The sequence below is a fragment of the Juglans microcarpa x Juglans regia genome, chromosome 4D (assembly GCF_004785595.1).
Source record: "Juglans microcarpa x Juglans regia isolate MS1-56 chromosome 4D, Jm3101_v1.0, whole genome shotgun sequence".
Classification (NCBI taxonomy): Eukaryota; Viridiplantae; Streptophyta; class Magnoliopsida; order Fagales; family Juglandaceae; genus Juglans; species Juglans microcarpa x Juglans regia.
In genome coordinates, this window is record NC_054600.1 from 6,331,358 (window position 1) to 6,356,623 (window position 25,266).

The window sequence follows — 25,266 nt, forward strand, 5'->3', positions numbered from 1 at the left end:
GAATCTTTTACTATAAAAGATTTGGGTGAGCTAAAATATTTTTTAGGCATTGAAGTAGTAAGATCAGCCAAAGGTATTGCTTTATGCCAACGGAAGTATGCTCTAGATGTGTTGGAAGACAGTGGTTTCTCTGGCTCTAAACCAGTTGGCTTCCCTATGGAATTAAATCTAAAACTCACTACTAATGATCCAAGTCCTTTATTATCTGATCCTGCATCCTATAGGAGACTCATTGGTAGGCTTCTTTATCTAACAATCACAAGACCAGACTTAGCATATGCACAAGCTCTCAGTCAGTTTATGTCTAATCCTCACACTATGCACTTACAAGCTGCAGAGAGAGTCCTTTGATACATTAAGGCAACACCAGGTCAAGGCTTATTCCTAAAGGCTTCATCTGATTTGCATTCAAAGGCATATTCCGATAGTGATTAGGGTGGATGTATTGACACTAAAAGAAGTGTTACTGGTTTTACAATTTTTATTGGAGATTCTCTTGTATCTTGGAAATCAAAGAAGCAACCTACTGTAAGTAGGTCCTTGGCAGAAGCTGAATATAGAGCTTTAGCCACTACAACCTGTGAGCTTCAATGGTTGTTTTATTTGTTGGCTGATTTGAAGGTAAAGCATTCTCAAGCTGCATTGCTATACACAGATAGCAAACCTGCTTCAGAAATTGCTTTCAACCCAGTACATCACGAAAGAACAAAACATATACAGCTAGATTGTCATCTAGTTAGAGAGAAATTGCAAGAGGGTTTGATAAAAATCATCCACATTATTCCTTCCAAGTATCAATTGGCAGATATACTAACCAAACCTCTCGGATGTCTCAACTTTCATCATCTTATTAGCAAGATGGGAATGATAAATATTCATTCTCATCTTGAGGGGGGGTGTTGGGATATCCAGAATCTAATAGATGAATTAGTTAAAGTCTCAAGTAGCCAAATAGAAGGCTTGACAGTTAAATTAGTTATGCCAGATGTCAATAGTTGATTAGTATTATTGATCAACTTCAAATGTATAAATAGAGTCATTTTGTACAGAGATAATCATCGAAATGAATGAGAATTTTTTCAATCCAGAATACATCTCTTCATTGATCTGTTTTCTTTTTACTTTTCTGTACAATTCTGTACAATTTCACAACCCTTGAGAGAATTGGAATTTGACTTTATTTAACACTTTTCCTCTTAATTTATTTTTTCTTTTAGATAGTTATAATTCTAGAAAAAAGATAAGAGTCTGCATGAAGAAGACATAATGGTCAGTCAATCCATGGGCAACTAGCGGTACAATCATAGACGTTTACCGGCAAGGTTGTGAAACATGTCATGTGGTTGTGTACGCGTGCGTAGGCCGACAAAGAAACTAAACCAAGCAAACTTATTTGACTTATCTGTATATAGGCCGTATGAAGGTGATAGACGCGGGATGGAATCAATCTGCAATTAATATTTCTTATTTGCTCATGATGAATAGTGATATTGGGCATGAAATGGGAAGTGCATACAGTTCAAGTTTTGTACGTACTAGTTTGTCATGCTCAGTTTTTGAGTCTCCGGTCCGGCCAGCTTGGAGCAGGCAATTAGTTATTAGTCGCAATGGGTCGACCGGATTAATTTGTTCATGGTATTTCAGATGATTCATTTTTTCATTTTGTTTGTTCCTAGTGATCTTTTGGGTCATTCGGCGTAATGGTCCGATCCCCAGAAACATGCTAGCTAGCTAGCTGGCCGTGGTATATAAATATTTTATAATTTACTCGTTCGGTTTCAGTGAATCTCCTATTCATAATTCATGAAGAAATATATAAAATAAAGAAATTAAACTTTCAATCATACATGCATTAATATAATTAACTACGTACGTATATTTAATAACAAAGCATCATGACCAGCGGATAATACATTTTTGAACCCTGATCATCTGGATGGAAATTCGAAAGGAAACATACATGAGTAGCTAGCTTTGAACTGCCAAATTATTCTTAGATAACCATTACAAACTATATATAGCTAAGTGCATGATTCATTCAAGCCGTGAAATGGTGCTGCAAGGCTGAAGAACCTTTATTTCAATCTATCTATGATAGTACTACTACTACAAAGAAAGCCATTAACATGATTTATCTTGATCATGATCATCACTCCTTTTTTATCAAGGAAACAATCACGTTGACAAAGCGAGTGTTCTCCTTTGAAATCCGATCAGAAAGAATTTCCCTATACCTACTGAAAACCTCCTCAATGATTGCTTCTCCAAAGTGACTAACAAGTAAGGGTTCAGCCACGGCTCTCATGCACTGTGCAACATTATAACCACCATCATTGTTATAAACGCTCCAATTCACTTCAGATACCTCTAGGCAATCAATGGAGAAGGATCCTTCTTTCAGAACTTCGGATTTCACTTCTGATGGAGATGGTGTATACTGAGGAATGTTGAAAGAATCCATTTTTTCTTCTTCTATGAGTCCCTACAAGGATTTAGATGGTAGAGAACATAAATTAAGTAATGTATATGGTGAGACATATTTTCTAAATACAAATGGAAAATATAATGAATTTTTTCTTTTGGTGAATTTCTTAGTAACGCGAGTACTGAAAGTATCTCAGGTATTCTCAGAATACTTCAGTAGTATTATTTATTATTTTATTAGTACTTTTTTCATACTTTTCACTACTATTTATTATTTTTTCATTAATTTTTTCGCTATTATTCACAGATTACCTGAAAATAACTTGTTACTAAAATGCAAATTCAACAACTAATACTTAATGAAACCAATTATTTATGGCTGATTAATAAATTGTCATGATGATTCTATGGATATATAGAGTTATAGGTTACCTCGGAGACCATTTCATTGAGTACAGTAGCCAAAAGTTCCCATATGTAACAACACTCTTTGCTTGACGGATCTTCGCTTCTTCTTCCCAAAAGTGTCAAAACCATTCGCCCGCTTAGCACCATCTCCTCTGCACGACACTTCAAAAACATTGAGAAATCTTGTTGAAACTGTGTATGGTAAGCCCTCAGTACGCTTGGCGGGCTTGTCCGTGCCATATAAATGTTCTCTTTGTTGCTCTCCAGCTGCTCGGGAACCTAATTATTAACAGCAACATTCATTTCTATTACTGAATTCGGGATCCAATGAAGTTGAGATATATTTCTTTTTAATAAAGCAAAATTGTCTCAAGTGAGAACTATAAAAAAGAGGAATCCCCCATACAATTGTCGGATTGGTCTATATAGTTGATTACCTTAGATAACCATTGGAGGCTATAAGAAGAGTGGACAAAATGCAGAGTTTTGCTCGGAAAAAGCCTGCCGTAGAAAGAACCAGGAACACCTGCAAAGAAGCATGGACCAGCACCATCTCCCAATTGACTGCTCATTTTTTTCTGGAAGCTTGGCAACGACTTGAAAATTGTATTGAAGTCATTTCCCGGTAGGTCGTTCAAGAACACTTGATATTCGGGTGATTGATGCCTTAGTTTTTGGCGAAGTTGGTTCACTACCTTGATAAGTTCAGAGACCACGAACAAAGTATTTGGTCCGGAAGAACAACCCAAGTCTGCGATCACTAGGCTCTTTGGCAACGTGCTGCAGTAGAGTTGGGTAATGGCATCCTCTGTAATGGGTTTGGTCATGGTTATGACCTTTTGCTGCATATCCAAAACATAGAACTTGAATGAGTTCTTCTCCATGTATATATACTCTACAGTTTACACAGAAAGTGTGCAAATAGCTGCTTTATCTCAATGATTTTCATGAAAAAAAGTGCGAAAATCACACTAGCAAACCTGTCAGCCTAACATGAAATACAGCAATATTTCTTTTAACGAAACAGCTTTTGTCCAAGTCAAACGTTTGAATGCAGCTATCAATGCGTAGGAAAAGATAGCCAGTGTCATTGTTACAAGAAAAATAGATTTTTGTAACTTATTAATTGTAGTGAAAAGATTATTTATGATTAAAATAGACTTATTTTGATTGTAAATAATTATTTTATTGAAATTAATTAATAATAAATAAACAATTTTCTTATAACGTGTATTTAAGCAGGCTACTTTCATCTGCACATTTGTGATGGCACGAGACATGGGAGAATATACTTGTGGATTGGAAACTTTTATTACTAGCCAGTAAAATCGAAGTCGATGAAGAGTACGAAGCCCAAGTACATCAAATAAAACATGAAAGTACCATAAAAATCTCTTTGCATACGTCAATCAAGCCAGCAACAGTATTAGTAGTGGGTACCACATGATCCATGATGTGACCACATGAATGAAAAAGTTATTTATTAACTCGGCACAACTTTTACTTAACTTGAAGGAAGTTAATTAATCTTTCATGTGAAAATTTTGTAAGTAAGAGTTTTATGTATGTACATTAAATGAGTGTACGTAGAAAACGTCTACGTACAAAAAAGAAAAAAAAAATATATTCTCTTAATAATTTCTTAAAGAAATAATTTAAATCTAGTGATTTTGAAGCGTGAAATTTTTTAAGAAGCTTTTGTAGACTTCTAAGCGAAGTAGAGGTACAAATAACAAAGTGATATATACTGTAAGACGAGCAAATATCGGACCTTATAAAAATTTTGCTCTTTGAGATAATTCGAATCAACCTAATTATTTAACAATATATACCATAACAAAACGGGAGTTAATGCTTAAGTAGTTCACCTGAACTAGGGAGTTATTTGCGTAACTTGTGTCTCCCATTCCTCCATTCATGTGCAGCAATTTTACAATTTCCATCTCTCTCTCTCTCTCTCTCTCACACACACAGAGCTTGCAGTAGTGTCGAATGTGAGTTTGTGGTGATTATGTTGAGGGAGAGGTATCCTATTTATAGTCGAAGATACCAACCCTTTTCTCAGAAGTTAGTGGTTGGCTTAGTTTCAGGGGAAGAATATAATATAGCTGTAACAGGGCCCGACGAAGGGTAAGTTAGGTACGTGGACGGCCAGGCCTGATTCCACCAACAAAATAAAAGAAAAAAAAAAAGGTGAAAAATATTGTTAAACGTTGATAGTTTAAAGTTCACAGTACACAATACTATTAATTAATCCACCTGAGTAATACCGCTCTTAATGTTCGTCAGTTAATTTTTTTTTATTTTTTTCATATTTTGTTAATATATTTAAATATATATATTTTAAAATATATTAATATACTTAAAATTACTTTATTAATCATTAATATATATATTTTAAAATATATTAATATACTTAAAATTACTTTATTAATCATTAAGTAATTTTATTTTATTTATTTTTTTATCAAGTGATATATTTAAACGGTACAATTCGGACAGCAAAATAGTTTTTTGCTTAATTAATTAGAGGGTGGACGGTGTAATTAATATAATAAAAAAAACCTTCGTACGGTGCCATATTGTACATTAATGCACGCTAAACTGTCTGCCGCTGCATATCATGTCTCATGCATGAATATTGAATGACAGTACGTTACAGCATTAACATTTTTCTTATTAAAATTATTTTTAAAATTTGATGAAAAATATATATTATTTATAAATAAAAAACTCCCTAATTATAAAATTATATTAGATTAATCAAAATAATAATATAATAATTTTTTAATTTTTTTTCATATTTTATAATTACACTAACTATATATTAATTAATAATAATATTTCTTCATTCACATATTTCAAAACTAAACATAAAAATAAAAGTGAAAAGATATTTGGTAGAAGGAAAAATCGTAAAAAATGAAAATTGAAAAATAAAATAGTTGAGATAATTTTTACAATAAAATATTACTTTTAAAGATAAATAATACATCTTCAAATTTAAAAATACGTTTAATTAAAATTACTATAACTCATAATTTAAACTTTTACTTTTTAAAAAAATCAATATAAATTATTTTATCTACACTTTTTCATATTTTGAACATGCGTTAAAGCAAATGCAAGTGCTCTTCGCACGTGATACATCAATTTTTTAATTTTTCTTCTTCAAGTCTTTCTCTCAGCATTCTTTTCTCATTTTTAAGACTTTAGGAAAATACTATTCCCACATAAAGTTTTTATCGAAAATTTCTATTAAATTGTATTTAATTTTTTTTAATTTTTTTATTTAATGATTAAGAAAGTGTTTTTAAATGAATTTGTGATTTTTTTGTATTTTTAAAAAAAATTTAAAGTATTTAAAAAAAATTGAAAAAAAGCAAAAAAAAAAAAAAAAAAAATTTGCCTTTCGGTGAGGATTCTTTCAAGGATTTTCCGTAAAAATCTTTTGTAGGTGTTGGTGTAGAGTCCTTCACTTTAATAAAGGAAAGTATAATATCGATTTAATGGCCTGAATTAAGCCGAGTATATGTCCCTGAAATGTTTGTCATGGCCTTTAACTGATTGATCAAAGAGGGGAAAAGAAAGAAGACGACAAAACATTGGTAGCTAGGTTCGTCCGCGCCATGGCTATTGTCTTGGAAGTGAAGGGGATGTGAGGATCGATGCAACAACGTTAAATTATAGGAAAAAGTAATGCTAATTGCAGTCGAGATTAAGTGCGTAACCATCTTATAATGATTTTGAAAAGATTACGTAATTTTTATATACTTTATGTGAATATCATTTCTCTACATATCAAAAAAGCCAAATAAAATAAATATGTTAAGTTATAGCTAGACATGTAATAAGCAAAAAAAAAAAAAAAAAAAAAAAAAAAAAAAAAAAAAAAAACTGAAACCTCCTTTGTGTCAAGTACGTACCTCATGAAGATATGAAGGAGGGAATAATATATAAATATATATACGCATTAATTAAATTTCATAGAGGGTTACAAACATTTATGATATATGATAGTACTCATAGTTATTTTAATATGTTTATGAACCTTGAATAGAACACAGAAAATTAATTAGATGGAACTTAACTCAAGAATAATTTATCATCATGAATATTGGAGCAATCCCGCTACGTACAGTCGCCAACAACAGTCGGCGTGTGGTCGGATGATCACGTAGCAGTTGCTATTAATTAAAAAAAATAAAAGCTGAGTGAATCCGTTAGATCATTTTTCCACATGGACACCGATTGTGCGGTGCTTCCCCCAGCCGACTGCAACCAGAGTTTTTCATATTGGAGACCCATTGATCCTCTCATCCAACTAATTAAACCATGAGTAACAGGTCGAGAATGAAGTGGAGAGCACATCACATAAAATACGTATTGCATTGAGAGAGGTAACCGGAAAGGATTTCGAGGGAATTCCTCCTAGTGTAGAGTAAGTACATGTCCTAGATGGGTATCTTTCTTTCTTGAGTGCTCAAAGGTATGGGTGTAATTGGTCCGGTTCGGTTTTGGACAAAATTTAAGACCGAACTGGTATACACCGGTTTTATATTTTTCAAAACCGATTACACACCGGTTATTCTCCTAAACCGGTATCTCCGGTTTTATCGATTTTCGGTCCTGTCGGTCCAGTTTTCTGATTTTTTAAAATGTAATTTGTCATTAAAAAATAAAAATCTGTTAATAAAAAAAATTGCTTCAAAAAATCTTTTCTAAAAATCTGTTCCTTTTACAAAATCTGCACTACTAAAAAAAATCAGTTTTAATAAAAAAATTAGTATTAGTTATAAACTTATATATTAGTATAGCTATATAATATATTAGACTACATAATAGTATTAATATTTTTACTATTAGTATAGTTATATATTAGTATTAGTCATAAACTTATATATTAGTATATATATATAATATATTAGACTATATATAATATAATTTAATATATTTATTTTATGTTTAAAGCATATGATCAATTAAATTTTCATCTTCAAGATTAAACTTTTATTTTATAAATTATAATAACATTATCTTATATATAATTATATTAATAACATATAACCAAACAAATTACAAATGTTCATATTTAAGATTAAAATTTTATGTTATAATTTATAAATTATAATATGAAATTAGTTCATATATGATATATGATATATAATTATATATAAAAATTTCACATATGATTATATATTATATATAAAACTTATATATAAAATATTAATTTTTATTTTTTTCCCCCAACTAGTCCAATCCGGTCCTAGAAATCATAGAATCGGAACCAGACTAGTTTCAGCTGGTTTGCATAATTCAAGAACTGGTTCCGGACCGGACCGGTTCAAAACAGGCCCAACCGGTCTGGTTCGATTCGGTCAGGACCGGTTTTCCAGTTTAAATTTACACCCCTACTCAAAGGTATATGAAAATTCTGAGAGTATCTAGATCTGACCGATCAAAACAAGTTTTTGAGCAAAATTATGGTAAAAATTTTGGGGATTGTTCCGTCTGAGCCCCACATCCGAATCAACATTTTGGAAATATATTTAGGGGCAGTCACAGTAGGCCTCGTTTGCATTCAAAATCTATATCAATTCATCTCAACTCATAATTACAACTTTCTCAAATTTTCACACAAAATATAATAAATAATTCGACTTTTATTCTACTATTCACAAACCATCTCAGCTCATCTCAACTCATCTCTGAATCTAAACCATTCTAGATCTCCATATTTGAGTCTCTATTGTAGATCCTCAGGATAGGTTTGGATAGTTTAAAATATTATTTTTTAATATTATTATTGTTTTGGAATTTGAAAAAATTGAATTGTTTTACGTTTTATAGAGCCTTTGAGCTTTATACCTATATTGTTGGGATATGATTTTAAGTGGCAGAAACTAACTCCCTAACCCTTTTGGTACATGGTGTTACAATTTATATGCATTACTACATCATTCAAACACTCAAATGAATATCATCATTCGAACAACTATAGTAAATCGTCCGACAATCACTTTTAAGGACAAATGATTTTGTTCCTAACTATAGCTGTTTGAAAGGACAAAATTCAGATTTTGTCTCTAAAAGTAAAGTTTTTGTACCAAGTGTTTTCACTGTTTCGAGGAACAATTGAAACATTTTTCATGAGTTTATTTCATGTACGTTGAATCTGTAACTCTATTATTGTGACGCACCGACTCCCACGTACAAAAATAAGGGAATCGTGACGTCAAAATGATGACAACACGGGTCACGCATCTCAACAAAATGTGCTCAAGTATGTGCAACATGCAAAAGTGTACAATAAAAATCGCAGCGGATAATATAAATAAGTCATCTAAGCACCAGAAATTTAAATACAAATATTCAAAACAAATTACCTTTAAAGAGTTATACAGTCATCCCAAATATATTACAAAAGCAACACATAAATTGATAAAAACGAAACTTGATAAACAGGAGCAATCCCAGATCACTCTACCAACGGAGCCAAGCTAAGGCTCGTCATCCTCGTCTGCATCAAAATCTGCGATACCATAAAATGGTACCACATGTAAGTATAAACCAAACAACTATCGGGATAAAAACATATTAATGCAACCAACATGCTTCATATGACAAAATACACTTAGCCATAAAATACCATATTTCCCAGAAAAATGATTATTTCCAACACACGCCAAAATCTCATTTTGCCCCAAAAACATAGTCTGTCATTTTCCTAGAAAATGATTCACACAAAACAAACCATTTATCAGACACTGTAGGCGGGACTCGCAGGCGGGACTCTACCACCGTCTCTGCTTACCACCGTCTCTACCGCGTGCACCGTAGACGGGAATCACAGGCGGGACTCTATCACCATCCCTGCTTACCACCATCCCTACAGTTCCTTTCCACACAATGAATACTTATAACACAAAATGAATACTTATCACACACCATAAATACTTATCAGAGCACTGTAGATGGGAGTCACAGGCGGGACTCTACCACCATCCCTGCTTACCACCGTCCCTACAGTCTCTTCTCCTTTTTCTCAAAACAGTCAATCCAGTTGTTTCAAACACACTCAAATCATTTCACATGAAAATCTAATTTTTAGATAAACATATGAACATGTATGCAATCATATGAAAACCCAGTTTTCATTTATAAACATGAACATGCGTGCAAATATGCCATATACATGAAACAACACCACAACAACCAACAATTCACAATACCAACCAAACACACAACTCCGTCCATAATCTATCCGACCCCCGAACTCCTCGGACTCAGTTCGGCATGTCCAACTAGATCACAATAATATGTGTTAGTGCAAAAATACATTTAAATCACGAAAGGTCTTTGAAAAAATACTTACAGTGCTATATAATAATTTTTGAAGGATTACGAAGCTGCAAGAAGTGGCGGCTCAGCAACGTAACAGTGTAAAATATACTGTGGCCGTGGGTCTCAAAAACCCATTTTTCAACGGAGACAAACTAAGACCCGAAATTGATAGGGTAGGGCCTAGAGAGGTCGGTGAAGCCAATGGTGATGGTGGTTTGCCGTGAGTGGCGGCGCAAATGGTGGTTTTAAGGCCAAAAAGTCTGAAACGGAGATGGAGTTGAATGTGCTTCATCGGTGACGGATCGGAGCTGGGGTTGGGTCCCTTGGGTTGCTCGGAGGTTGATGATGAAGTGGTGAAGAAATGGTGGCCGGAGGTGGCGCGACGGCGGCGCTGGAGCTCAAAATGCGCCGCGGCTTGGAGGGGCTCGTGGGGGCAAACGGCGGCGCGATAGGAGCTGAGATTTACGGGGAAGGGTCGCCGGCTGGTGGGGGAGTGAACGGGATGGGCGGTGTCGCGCACGGCAGCGCGACGGCGGTGGGTTAGGTGGAAGGAGAGAAGCGCACGGGAGAGAGGGAGGGGGTGTGTCGCGCGGGGAAGGAGAGTTGCGGAAGAAAGAAGAAAAAGGAAAGAAAAAGAGTAAAAGAAAAGTGGGGAAAAGAAATGAGGTCCAATCCTCACCTCTTGGGTCACAAAAAATGATCCAACGAAGATGATTTTAAAACAATAAATTAATTAAAATAAATTAAACGTAATGATACAATGAAAATAAAATAATTAAATCTCACAATCAATTAATTTAAAAGAAGAATAATTTAAATGTATAACAATAAATAAATATTAAGAAAGCATAACAATTTAATTTTTACAATTTAAAGATCATAAAATAACCCATTTAAAATATCCGATAATTATAAAATAAGAGAATAAATTTTTAAATTATTAAAAATAATTCTTCAATAAAAATATACTAAAATACGAGGTGTTATAATCATGATCGTTGTACATATAATATCTTTAAGACTCCAATATCCCCACATGATAAGCATGTATTTTGTGAAGTTTCTCCCTTCCATTAAAGCATGTTGCATGGTATATACCACCTACTTTGTCCTTCAATGGGATATTGTGAAACCTCGCCCAAACCTTCCACCTCATGCCCAGTGCTCAATTGCAGGAAAAGATGTTCCCGACTTATCATGTAGACCCCTCTACATGTGCATGCAAGAGTACATGGGGTCATATATGGAAAGGATCTTCTCGATCCCCTCAGTCTGCAACATGCATGGTTAGAGCGAGGTTTCCTCCAACTTTATCATCACAGAGGAGTGGGACGAGGTTTTCCATTTTCCGGACTTTTTTCTATTTTTTTGTAATAATAATATTCTTTTCTTTGCTTTCCTTTCCTTTTTATCTAAATTTTTTATTTTTCGTTTTTATTTTAAGTACGTGGATTAATATTCGTGTTATTATATAGGCCACTTCGACATTTTCTGAAAACAAATTGGCAGAAATATGTGGATCATGTCTCGGATTTTTAAATGTTGTGGAACTCTGGAATCAAATTCACAAAATTGAGAATTCCAAGGGAATCTTTCATACACATAACTCAGCACACATTTAAAAACAAAGCATGCAGTACAAGTACTACTGGATAATATATTAATGAACCCTCTGCACCGAAATTAGAAAAGAAACATACAATACTTAACTTGAACTACAGATAAACTATTCTTGGATATATAAGTACCGCGCGTACATACCTAGATAGCTAGCTAGCTATCTATGCGATGAGACAGCTAATTAGTTGAAGAAACCACCTTTTATTTGAAACTAAATATGGCAGCAGTACTTCTAGCTAGCTAGTGTTTATATATTGATCATGATCATTCCTTTTTTATCAAGGAAACAATCACATTGAAAAAGCGAGTGTTCTCTTTAGAAATCCGATCGGAAAGAATTTCCCTATACCTCTTGAAAACCTCCTCAATGATTGTATCTCCAAAGTGACTAACAAGCAAGGGTTCGGCCACAGCTCTCATACAGTTTGCAACATTATAACCGCCATCACAAAACTGATCATCAGATGAGTTTATTTCACAGCTTGTATTGTTAACGCTCCAATTCACTTCAGATACCTCTAGGTAATCAATGAAGAAGGATCCTTCTTTCAGAACTTCGGATTTCACTTCTGATGGAGATGGTGTGTACTGAGGAATGTTGAAAGAATCCATTTTTTCTTCTTCTATGAGTCCCTGTAAGGAATGTAGAGAATGGAACATAGGTTTTAGCTTGGAAGCTGCCTCGTTTGGTTACATAATTCAAATGAGATGAGATTTGAAAATTGAATAAATATTATTATAATATTATTTTTATTTTGAGATTTGAAAAAATTGAATTGTTTATTATATTTTGTGTAAAAATTTGAGAAAATTATAATAATTATATGAGATGAGATGAGATGAAATAGTTTGATTTTGTGTAACCAAAATTACAATTTGAAAATTTTCTGTACTATTTATACGTAAAAATAAAAAACACAGAATTTTTTATATCAGAAAATTAATCAATGCAACTTACAATTACTGTAGATGATGAAGCATATTTCCTAAAAAAAATAACCAATTATTGTGAACTGTTTAATAGATTATGCTTCTATATATATATATATATATATATATATATATATATATCCTAGTCAATTAAGTAGAATTAATAACTAGGATTATAGTTTACCTTGCAGACCATTTCATTGAGTACTATAGCCAAAAGTTCCCATATGTAACAACACTCTTTGCTTGATGGATCTTCACTTCTTCTTCCCAAAAATGTTAAAACCATTCGTCCACCTAGCACCAACTCTTCTGCACGACACTTCAGAAACATTGAGAAATCTGCTTGAAACTGTGCATGGTAAGCCCTTAGTACGCTTGGCGGGCTTGTTTGTGCCATGTAAATGTTCCCTTTGTTGCTTTCCACCATCTCAGGAACCTAGTTAACAGTAACATTCACTTCTGAAGTGAGTAAGACAGACACTTTGTTGCAATAAATTTATTTCATTGTGATTCAATTTCGTTTGGTGTTTGCAAAAGTATCTAGGATGAAAGACTTTGTGGAGTTCTCCATCTCTAGTTCCTTAAAAAATTTAATTCTTTTACTTGTTTCTTTGCTTATAATCAATTAACTGAATGCAGAGGTTATTCTTCAGCAGTTGAAATTGGGGACCTCTATGACATATCCTTAAGCATAAAAAAGTGGAATCCCATTTAAAATTGTTGAATTCGTCTGCTTTATCTTTAAATTTTCCATTCACCGAACTTATACAAATATATGACTATATATGCATATATATGTTTCCTGTATTGCATGGTTTCACGGGCACTTTCATCCATCCTTTATCATTGGGTAAGGGAGTACTAGATGTTCCAATCTTCTATAGAAAAAGTTAATTACCTTAGATAGCCATTGGAGGCTATAAGAAGAATGGACAAAATGCAGTGTTTTGCTTGGGAAAAGCCTGCCGTAGAAAGAACCGGGAACTCCTGTAAAGAAGCATGGACCTGCAGCAGCCCCCAATTGATTGCTCATTTTTTTCTGGAAGCTTGGCAACGACTTGAAAATGGAATTGAAGTCGTTTCCGGGAAGGTCGTTCAAGAAAACTTGATATTCAGGTGATTGATCATGCCCTGATTTTCGGCGAAGCTGATCCACTACCTTGATAAGTTCAGAAACTACAAACAAAGTGTTTGGTCCGGAAGAACAACCCAAGTCTGCGATGACTAGCCTCTTTGGCAACGTGCTGTAGTAGAGTTGGGTTATGGCATTCTCTGTGATGGGTTTGGTCATAGTTATGACCTTTCGCTGTCCAAAGTCAAAAGAATGAACTTAAATCATGAGTTCTTCTGCAAATATAATCTACAGTGTGCACATAAAGTGTGAAACTAACTGATATATGTATATCAATGATTTTCATGAAGAAATGCAGCGATGATCACGACTTGCAATTATCTAGAACATATGATGAACGTACAGTGTGCATAAATAATTTGGTTTTCGTTTCCTTCCTCACTTGTGGATAAAAGTCACTTACAAAACTGCTTAACATGAAATGCAGCAATATAGCGCACGCAATCCAATGTCCTTAGGAAAAGATAGCTAGCTAGTGTAAATTAACTTGTGATGGCACGGGACTTGTGGTAGAAAAACCCAGGAGGCCGATGGGAACTTTCACTAGCTAGTAAAATCAGTATTGCAGTCGATGATGAGCAAGAAGCCTAACTTCAAATGAAAGTACTGTAAAATTAATTCCTCTTCTCTGCATATATGCATATATGTGTGTGTATATATATCGTAAGAAATTTAATGGGGGCACAATTGGAAAGTCATCTCTAATAATGAGTTGCATGCACAAAGTTTGTACTTAAATGTTAGTGGCATGCGTGCAAAGGGTTGCTGAGTTCACCTGAACTAGGGAGTTGTTTGCATAACTTGCGTCTCCCATTCCTCCGTTCATGTGCAGCACTTTCATAACTTCCATCTCTCTACCTCTCGCTTCTCTTACTCTCTCTCTCTTCGCTTGGAGTACTAACTGTGAGCTTGTGGGGATTATGTTGAGGGAAAGGTACCTATTTATAGATAGATCAGCTCTTCTACGTACAAGCGGATTCACGGACGAGGGGTAGTGTTTTTTTTTTTTTTTTTTTTTTTTGAAGGACAACAGGTCGGTAGGTATGAAAATAATCCCTAGGTATTACGTGCCGTGGCTAATTTGTTCATCTTTTTCCTCTAAAATCGACACCAAATAAGGTCTCTATCGGTTAACATGACTTTTGTGTACTCCTGCATCCACCTTAATTCTACGTGTCATGACTTGGAACTCGATTTCGTCACCACCGATCAGAAGCATGCAAACCTCATGCACATGAGGTCATCGCATATACAATAAATAATAAGAAGAGTCATCATTGCACTGCTTGTTATTTGGTACCTATAAGAAAATTATTTATTTTTGATTAATTAATTTTAACGAAATAATTATTTATAATTAAAATAAATCTATTTTAATTATAAATAAATTTTTTATCACAATTAAATAATTAAAAAAATTCATTTTTTTTGGTAATGTAGTGTCCTGTCGGCCATAAAATAAACATGATTATATGCAAGCTGTCCCACGTATGCTTCTGACGTTTTGTTTGTGTCGGAGATAATTTTATACTGAATTGTTTAGATCGTGGAAAAGAAGGAAGAAGACAAGACGTTGGTAGCTATAGGCCTAGCTGGCATGGTTGCTTGGCGCCAGCCTTGGAGGTAAATAAATGGTCATGCTACAGCTTCTGCTGAGGCCTCTGCTGGGCTTAGCATGTAATTTTTTATTTATGTGTATTTTTTAAGTTTTTTTTTTATATAAATTTTTTTATATTTTTAAATATTTTTAAAAAATAAAATAAATTTAAAATATTATTAAAAAATATTTTTTAATCAGAAAGTAAAAAAAATTAAAAAATACTTTCTTAATCACGAAATAAAATAAAAAATAATTTTTTATTCTACTTCATGATTAAGAAAGTATTTTTTTTAAATAATATTATAATTTTTATTTTATTTTTTTAAAATATTTAAAATTATTAAAAATATTTATATAAAAAAACAAAAAAAAAAACACATATAAAAAAATACTAGAGCCCAACGGGAGCTCCCAGCAGGAGCCCCTAGCAGGACATCCAGTATTTTCCTAAATAAATTTATTTATAGAGACTTGTAAAGAAAAACCGAATATTTATTGTCATTAATTTTTTTTTGAAGAAAATTTTGAACGTTCGATAATCTTGTTTCGAAAAAGCAAAAAAAATGAAGTAAACAATATCCTTTTGATCTAATTAAACTACCCGAAGATAGAAGATGTGAATATATATATATATATATTTATGACGCATTATTTTAATTTCATATAGAGTTGAAATTAACAATATATATATATATATATAATAGTCTTTGTTAATGCCTTAATTTGCACAACAAAATAGAAGGGAGGAAAGAATCATCCCGGCCCATGAAAAGTTTTGGGTTTCGATACGGTGTTCTTTGAGTATATCCATATGATAAATAATAAACAAGCGAATTAAAGTAAATAAAGAGACACATAAATTTACGTGGTTCGGCATAATGCTTACGTCCACCGGTTGTTTGGGGGTGAAATCTACTATAATAGGTGCTTTTACAATCTCTCATAGTCTCACATATCGCACAATACAATAGAGGAATTTAGGAAAAATCCTTTGGAGTCGATGTGTGTGGTGGAGTTTGGACGTAAGGAACTTCTGTGTAGAGAGTTTGCAGAGAGTCCGTCCGTTTTGTGAGGGATCTCCTCATATATATAGTGGTCTATTTCCTTGGTTGGGTCCAACTTGTCTTGTGAAGTCTTTTTCTTTTAGAAGTTTGAGTTTTTTTTCCTTTTGAAAGTCTATGTGTCTTTCCTCTTAGAAGTCTAAGTTAACTTGTCCTATATCTTCTTGACTAAACTCTTAACTTGATTTTCAGTCTTATCTTGATGCTAAATTTTAGGCTGTTGATTTGACCTCTACTGATGGTCGCAATTCTTAAGTGCAATTTGCTGGACAAGAAGGCATTGAGAATCTTCAAGTCAATGATCTACAGAATAAATTTTGAAAATTGATCATTTGTTTCCTATTCAATCCCTGGTTTGTTGTTTAATCCTTGGTTTTCTGTTTGTTTTGTGCTAAGCAGTGAGGAGCTCAACTTGGGTGGGAGATGTACTCGACCATGTAAGGGGAAAGCGCGAAGCTTGATTTTGGAGGGAGATGTACTAGACTGCAATAGGGGTGAGCGCAGTGCTCAATTTTGGCAGGAGATGTACTTGATGGCATTAGGTGTGAGCGTGAAGCTCAATTTTGGTGGGAGATGTATTCGACCACATTAGGTGTGAGGGTGGAGCTCTATTTGGGTGGGAGATGTACTCGGCCGCATTAAGTATGTGCGCAGAGCTCTACTTTGGCGGGATTTGTACTCGTTCGCATTAGGTGTGAGTGTGGAGCTCGATTTTGGTAGGAGATGTACTCGACTGCATTAGGTGTTAGCATGGAACTCTACTTGGAAGGCAGATGTACTCGACCGCATTAGATATGTGCACAAAGCTCTACTTTGGCGGGAGATGTACTCGACTGCAGTAGGTGCGAGCGTGGAGCTCGATTTTGAGTTTGTTTGTTTGTGTAGATGTTTGCCCAACATATTGTTTATTGTCGTCGAAGAGTTCATATTTCTCTGATTGGTTTTTTGTGTGTATTTTAGTGATCATTGTTTTACTTTTGTTGGTAGTAGTGGTTTTCTTCCCCTCGGTTTATATTTATGTTCGTGTTCATGTTTTGTTGTTGATGTTTGTTGGTAGTAACCCGCGCTTAAGTGGTCAGGAAGCTCGTCAACTCCCTCGGTCCACATTAGGTGGTTGTTGAGCCTGTCGACTCGTTTCCAAAGGAGACCTGGATGATGTAGTTGTGGAGCTCGATGGCTTGTTCTAGAAGGTAACCCGTTGGCAGTAGTTTTGGTGCGAGCATAAACACTCAGCGTTTGCTAGAAAAGATGTTGTGCTTGTCTTATTGTCCAGGTGAGAGAGGTCTGGTAGTTTGAGGAGTTGCCTGCTTGTTAGGTGCCTGGGAGGTCGGGCAGTCCTTGACCTTTCCCGCATGTTGACTCGTCACGAGGGAGGTTGGGAGGTCTAATGACTTATCCCGCCTGTTGACTCTCGACGAGGTGTGAGTTGGGTCCGGCAGTCCCTGACCTTTTCCTTTTTCTTGGGCACCACATGTCCTTATACTCGTCATTGGTGTTTAAGGGTGGTGTGGTTTGTTGGCTTAAGCGCTCCCTTTTCTTGGGTATTGTGAGTTTGTGTACTTGTTATTGGTGTTTAAGGGCGGCGTAGTCTGTTGACCTTTACGCCCTTTTCTCTGAGCACTGCGAGTCTTTAAACTCGTCATTGGTGTATGAGGGGATGCTTGACCGCACTGTTGTGGTGTGAGGCTGAGTTTGACTGCCCTGAGAGGTCCATGCTAGAGTGTGGTGAAGGCTGGTGACACCCGGGCGATTTCTGCAGGCGGCCATGCTTTAGCATTGATGGAGGATTGGGATGCCCGCAACCGATATTGAGCGGTCTATTTTGATGCAAACAAATTAAGAAGCCTGGATGACACCTAGGAATGGCTTTTATAGCCGATGTTTCATGCCACTAGGGCGATTTCCGTGAAGTATATTCTTGAGACTTGTAGCTACTCGGATTTTTGTGGAACCTCAAGGAGTTGTAGTGGATAAAATTGGGATTGTTCTTTGCTTAATGATTTTTGCATGGACAAATTGTTCATCCTTGAGTGCTTTTGCAGAAATAATCTTGCACGGTTGAGACTACTTAATTTTTACTCATGGAGAGGAGTTGCTCTTGTTGTTCACCTAAAGGTGTTGGTCTGATTGCTCGCCATTGGGGCAATGAGATAACCCATGTTCTGCATGTTGCTCGGCATATGAGATGGTGTGTTCGTCAGTGTTTTGTTGCTCACCATGCTCCATCAGATAGTAATTCTCACGCCTGAGTTGTTTTTTGCCAAGGTTGGTTGCTCATCACCTTTGCTCACTATGGCGCTAGTGATGATATGTCTGTGTACATGTCTGTACGTGTGTTGTTGCTCACCACCTTTTGCTTGCCATATTCAATTGCGTGGTCTTGCCATCTTTGTTTGCCACCTTTTTTCTTCCCATTTGCGTGGTCTCGCCTGTGGGTCGGTTGCTCGTCACATGGCCACTATGCAACTTTGCTCGCCATGTGAACTACTCAGGATTGTCTCGGTGGACAAGGAAGCTCCCGTGGCGTGGGTTTCTCAACCTGTGGCGTTCAGTTTCCATGGTTGATTGCCAAAGGTCGTGTGGGCTACTCGAACGAGGGTGGCGAGGAGTATTGATGAAGGTGTTGGCTGAGGCGGAGCTACACAGTTTTGATCTAGAGTTGTTGTGTAGGAGGCTGATTGTGGAGGTTAGGAGTGACAACTTAGAGCTTGTTGGGGGTCGGCGACGCCATGGCAACTGCAGAAAATGCCAACGGACCAAGTACCGAGTACGTTGGCCTCCAGCTTACGACGCTATGGAGTTGTGTATGGCGAACTGTCATGCCTCACTCCATCTTTTGTGGCGAGCTTCGCGGTGGCCAGGACTTGTATGGTAGAGGGGCTTCACGCCTGTAACAGAAAAAGCCGTCGAGTTGGGTCGTGGTCGCAATCGCACTCCTAATGTTCACACGGTGCACAACTTGCATTGTCGCTGAAAGACGACGTCGTAGAGCTTGACTCCAGCTCACTACACTACGGTGGTGTGTATGGTGAACTGGAAAACTTCGTGGTGAGCAAACTTAGTGGGCAACCAACTTGTTTTGGGCAATGTAGTAGGACTCAACATGATGGCGGCTGCGATGTTGTCAGAGTGGAGTGTTTTGCTTTTGGTATCATAAAATAGGGATTGTCCTGGATCACTTTGGCACTGTCTCGAGGGCTATGGCCTTGTGGTGGCAGCTTCATGGCAATGCAATCATGGCGGTTTGTCCCTGACCCTGGTTGAGGGAGTTGGTGTGGTGGAAACGCTGTGGTTGCACTTCATCGACTGTTGCAAACTTGCAACTTGCATGACTCATGAATGGCGATGGAGGAGAGGAGCAACGATGGTGGCGAGGAACGGTGAGAGCGGCCGCATCGGCGACAGAATTCGCCAGTGAGCTAGGTGGTGGTCAGCGATTGGACCTTTGCAGCGAGCTACATTCGAGTAAGCTTCCCGTGCTACACACTGGTGAGAATGGCAAGGGACAGTTGGCGAGCAGCACCTTGTGGGCAGTGATCTCCTTGTTAGAGATAGAAATCTTCGGCAGCTCAGGTGGTGACTGGCAGTGGTATTGCCAACCCACAAACACCTAGCTTCTAGGCCTTCAGCAACGTGTATTGCGAGGTGTCGCAACGGGCAGAGCTAAGGTGGTAATGATGATAATTGTATTTTTATATAATTTTTATTATTATTTTATTTATGATAAGTGTCAGTTTTTCTTCAAATATATTAATTTTATTTTATTTCTATATATTTTTACTTTATTTTCTTGGATTTGTAGGAATGAGAAGATTTAGTGCGAAATGAGAGCATTATGGTACAAAAGAAGAAACTACGGATCCGAACTAACTAGAGGTGATGAGACCTGAAGAGAGTCGAGGAGATTTAGGTGATGAGACTTAATGGCAACCAGAATTGGCGTCAAGAGTTAGGTGATGAGTGAGATTTTTTACCTCCTGGGTGAGAAGACTTGGCGACAAGGTTCCAGACAGTTAGATTGGGCAACCGGTCTAACCAACCAACTTAAATGACATCGTGGGAAACAACTAGTAATGGGCTTGAAAGTAATTTTTATCAAGAAAAAGAAAAAGAAATTACAGAAGGAATCCGCAAGAAGTCCAAGTTCGGAATACACTGGAAGACAACCTGGACATGCTTGAAAATTTCGATCATAACGTTCTACTCATATATCCAATGGATGCGATTCTGGATGGGTTGGAAAGTTGACTTAAAGGGCTACAACTTTGTCGATAATAAGGATTTCTAAATTCTGACTCCTGGAGCATGTACGAGGCTGCCAAGAATTAGTCTTAAAAATTAGGCGATTGTTTAGGCGGAAATCATGAAAACATTATGGTTTCTTTTGTACCCTATATAATCATATCATTAGCACAAAATTAATGGAGGAGAGTTTGAGTTTTAGGGTAAAATATTCCAGAGTTTATTCTTTAAGTTTCTTTTAAGAAGGCGGATCTGGGGAATAGATGCAAAAGCCGCATGCTTCATCAACCTACTCGAATGATGAACAATCGTTCTATTCTTTTTCGTTTCTGTTTTATTATGAACTAATTTTATTTTCTAGAGCTTTGATGTAGTTTAACATTGAACACACAATTTATATTCTAAGTTATTTTATCTCAATATTTTCATGATTGAGTGTTTATTCCTTGCAATTTTCTAACTAATTATTGTTTGATCTATTGAACCGCATTGAGGCCGATAGGTGATTTGTGATTAGAGGTCTAAGATTGAGCACCATTAGTTGAGTGAAAGTAGAGACATTTTACCGCGATTAGTGTGATTTTTAAGAAAAATCCAAAAAATTTATTGAGTCTCCAATTAGTTAAATTCACATAGAGATATGGAGTTATTAGTTGGAAATATTTTTGGTATTGTTTAAGAGAAATAATTGAATAGTTAAGGGATGTTTATCATCAACTTGAGATAATTGGAATTCTATAACAAGAAAGAATAAATTCTGTGAGATTTGTTAGGTGAAATCAAACACTCTAGATCTATTCTTATTAGCTTTAAAAATCTAAATTTTAATGCTCTTTTTTTCAGTTTAATTTAGATAATCTATTTTTTAAATTTTGGTTTTTCAAATAGTAATTAATTTAGCAAATTTCAATACTCAATAGCATAATTAATTTCTATGGATTTTACATCCGTTTTCTTTAAAACACTTTACTACTTGTTATGATTCTGTGTACTTGTAGATATTCTCAACACAACAAAGGACGACTGCTCTAGTGATAGAGGTTGATGGTGGTCCCTGCTAGCGAGTCATTAGCGGGTGAAGTTGCTCGAAGAGTGCATCGCGCAGAAATCCTCTGCCCACCTTTTTTCATTGGACTTGGGCATACCATCGGCAGGAAGCACCTCTCTAGCGACAAACAACGCCAATAGGCCGATTTGTGGCCACCGGTAGCCTAAACAGTCTCTGGGCAATTAGAGGGTGGCTTCCCAATAGTGTTTGGGTTCCTGGAGGTGAGATACCTCCAGGGAAACCTTCTTCGGCTCTGTCCTGGTGCTCCACCTAGTGGCCGGGATTGTGCCACGCCACACACGAAGGTGGCGGGTAGCGAGCCGATCATGCACAGTATGGGGACATGCAAGTGCACGGGGCCATGCACGACGCACCTTATGTGCTTGTGTGTGGTGTACGTTGCGGACGTAGCGTGTGTTTGGTGCACATTGACAGTGCACCCTTTTTTTGTGTCCCTCCACACACACCGACACAGAGATATATATATATATATATATATATATATATATATATACACACATATATATGTTCTAACAATACTTATGAAATAAAATACTAGGTGCAAAATAACAGGTCCAGGGTCGAGGAACTTATTTGATATTTTCTGGAGAAGATCTCTTGAGTCAGAGAATTTCCTTCTCCTAATTCCGGTGCAGAAGATTAGTCGATCTCACAGACAACACCAACTGTTAATGCCTTAATTTGTACAACGAATCGGAAGGGAAGAAAGAATCATCCCCAGCCCACGAGAGGTTTTGGGCTTCGAGACGTTGTTCTTCGTGTACATCCATATGATAAATAATAAACAAGTGAATAAAAGTAAATAAAGAGAGAGATAGAGATTTACGTGGTTCGACATAATGCTTACGTCCATGGATTGTTTGGGGGTAAAATCTACTATAATGGGTACTTTTACAATCTCTTATGGTCTCACATATCACACAATACAATGGAGGAATTTAAGGAATATCCTTTGGGTTGTTGTGTGTGGTGGAGTTTGGGCTTGGGAAGCTTCTGTGTAGAGAGCTTGTGGAGAGTCCTGTCCGTTTTGTGGGGGATCTCCTCATATATATAGAGGTCTATTTCCTTGATTGGGTCCAACTTGCCTTATGAAGTATTTTACTATTAGAAGTCTGAGTTTCTTTCTTCTTAGGACTCTGAGTAAACTTGTCATATCTTTTCTTAGTTTTATCTCTTAGCTCGATTTTCGGTCTTATCTCGAGACTAAATTTTAAGCTGTTGGTTTGACCCCTATAGTCTTGGTCATAATTTTAATATGCTGAATTAGGAGCCTTGAATAGAACACTGAGAATTATTATATCAAACTAAAGCACGATGTTAGAAAGTTTTCATTAGTGGACCTTCATAGAGTATATATCGTAGATAGTATAACTGCAAATTAATATAAAGTTTATATGATGTTGGTAATGAGCTCCATTAAGCATGACCAATAAAGTGACATCAAACCATTGTGTGCTCTTCCTCTCTAACAACTACTAGTACACTACTAAATTTTATGATATGATCTTGGCTTATGGGATTCTCCAAATCCAACACAAGATCAATTAATGTAGATCGTAAGACTCAATGATACTCTACCTAGCTAGAGCCAAGAACAACGGGTCAAGGATGATATTTCATGTGGAGCGATTTATAAAACAACCAATTTAAGTGGTAAGCCCGAAAGCATTCCAAGGAATACCTCTCAGCAATCAAGTGCTGGTGCATATCCTAGATGGGTATCGTTTTGATGCAAATTAGGAGGGAAATATTGATGCGGATATTGATGCAGAGGCAAATCCGGAAGGGGTTAATTTAAATCCGTAATCAACAGAGCTGATGTGGATGTTCGGCTATGCAGAGGAGTTTTTGGAAGTTTACGTTCTTAGAAGTCTAATTATTCGAATTCTGTTGTTGGTCAATTCTGTTATTTCGTCTGAGTTTATTGCTTTCCTAGTTTATTTTCCTAGTTTTTTGCTTTCCTAGTTGGAGTTGGAAGATTGTAATGTGGATTTGATACTTAAGGAAGTAATGAGAAATGAGGAAGGCAATTGTGGATTTTACCATTCGAGATTTTCATATTTTTGTTGGTGTGACTCCAACGCTGCAAAGCAATTCTGCATTGGCCCGACTCTTGAGTTCGATGAGAGATTGAACCTAGAGGTTAGGCATCATTTTGGCATCAGAGAAAGGTTCCTTCACTACGGAGTTCTTCATCTCATGCCTGTAACCCGTAGTGGTACTTCATATGCCATGGCGAACAACCCAAATCCAAACGACCAAAATCCCATCAACCAAAACACAGACCAGACCCAGTTGCAGCACCAAATCGACCAACTCGCCACAGTCTTAGAGCAAATCAAGCATCGGCTTGATGTTATGGATGAGCATTACGTGCGAGAGGAGTATGGCCCTTTCGATCGGAGAGGGCATGGAGCAGTTCATGGGGGAAGAGTGGACGACAGTGAAGGAGATGCGGAGGAAGAGGGGGATGAAGAAGAATATCAGGAACTTGAGAATCATGGGCCGTGAGTTCGACGTCATAAGCGAAATTTTCACCGAGGACATGCCGAACATGGTGCAGATTATCAACCTCTTGATGAACTGACCAAGAGAATGAAGATCGATGTACCAGATTTTTCTGGAAAGTTAGAACCCAATGCCTTCGTGGACTTGCTAACAGCAATCGAGGATAGGAAGGTTCGTTACGTTCGGATGAAATTGAAGGGGCATGCACGAGCATGGTGGGGATGTGTGGAAGAGAAGTTACGCCGTACTCGACGTCCAGCAGTTTCCAATTGGGAGGAGATGAAGGAGCGATTGAAGGAAAATATTTGCCCAATGATTATGAGCAAATGATGTTTGAAGAGATGTTGCAGCTCAGGCAGGGGTCATTGAGTGTCGATGAATTTACGGACCGCTTCCATGAGTTGACTGTCCGTAGCAAGATCGTGGAAACTAAACAACAAACTTTAGCTCGATGCTGCACTGGCTTACGGAGCGAGTTACGCAGAGAAATGTGGACTGCTCGCTTAATCAACGTAAAGGAGGCATACCAGTTGGCTCTCCGTATTGAGAAACAAATAGGTTCTATGGTCGGGAGGAAAATGACTTCCAAGACAAGAACGTGTTACTCCACCTCCATTCCAAAGAGCACTAGTTCGAAAAGATCACTTTAGAGGCTCGGGGAGTGGGGATTTGAAAGGGAAAACAAAAGTTACCAGTGAAGGACCCCAGTGTTATAAGTGTAAAGGCTTTGGACACTATGCTGTCGTGTGTCCTACAAGAGATAAGAAACTAACCTTTATATGTGAGAAGGAGAAACTAGTGGTGGAAGCTGAAGAAGACACAGAGGGGGAGGAGTCCAATGAAGATAATCATAGTGAAGAAGAGCATTTGGGTGCATCGGAATTACCCAACTGTGTGATCAAGAGAGTATTGACGGGATCAAAAA

The 25,266-nt window shown here is 36.6% G+C and overlaps 2 protein-coding genes across 2 annotated transcripts; both read right to left on the reverse strand.

Annotated features, from left to right (window-relative positions):
- Positions 1-1,861: 1,861 nt before the first annotated feature.
- LOC121260796 (S-adenosyl-L-methionine:benzoic acid/salicylic acid carboxyl methyltransferase 1-like) lies at positions 1,862-4,862 on the reverse strand. Its single transcript, XM_041162825.1, has 4 exons — positions 4,701-4,862; positions 3,270-3,674; positions 2,857-3,111; positions 1,862-2,482 (listed from the first exon to the last, which is right to left on the reverse strand). The coding sequence occupies exons 1-4, from the start codon at positions 4,773-4,775 to the stop codon at positions 2,150-2,152; spliced, it is 1,068 nt and encodes a 355-aa protein (XP_041018759.1). The 5' UTR covers positions 4,776-4,862; the 3' UTR covers positions 1,862-2,149.
- Positions 4,863-11,793: 6,931 nt separating this feature from the next.
- On the reverse strand, positions 11,794-14,754 carry LOC121260934 (salicylate carboxymethyltransferase-like). The gene is made up of 5 exons (XM_041163021.1): positions 14,637-14,754; positions 13,628-14,035; positions 12,911-13,165; positions 11,976-12,429; positions 11,794-11,944 (listed from the first exon to the last, which is right to left on the reverse strand). Exons 1-4 carry the CDS (start codon positions 14,709-14,711, stop codon positions 12,061-12,063), a joined length of 1,107 nt encoding a protein of 368 aa, XP_041018955.1. The 5' UTR covers positions 14,712-14,754; the 3' UTR covers positions 11,794-11,944; positions 11,976-12,060.
- Positions 14,755-25,266: the final 10,512 nt, after the last annotated feature.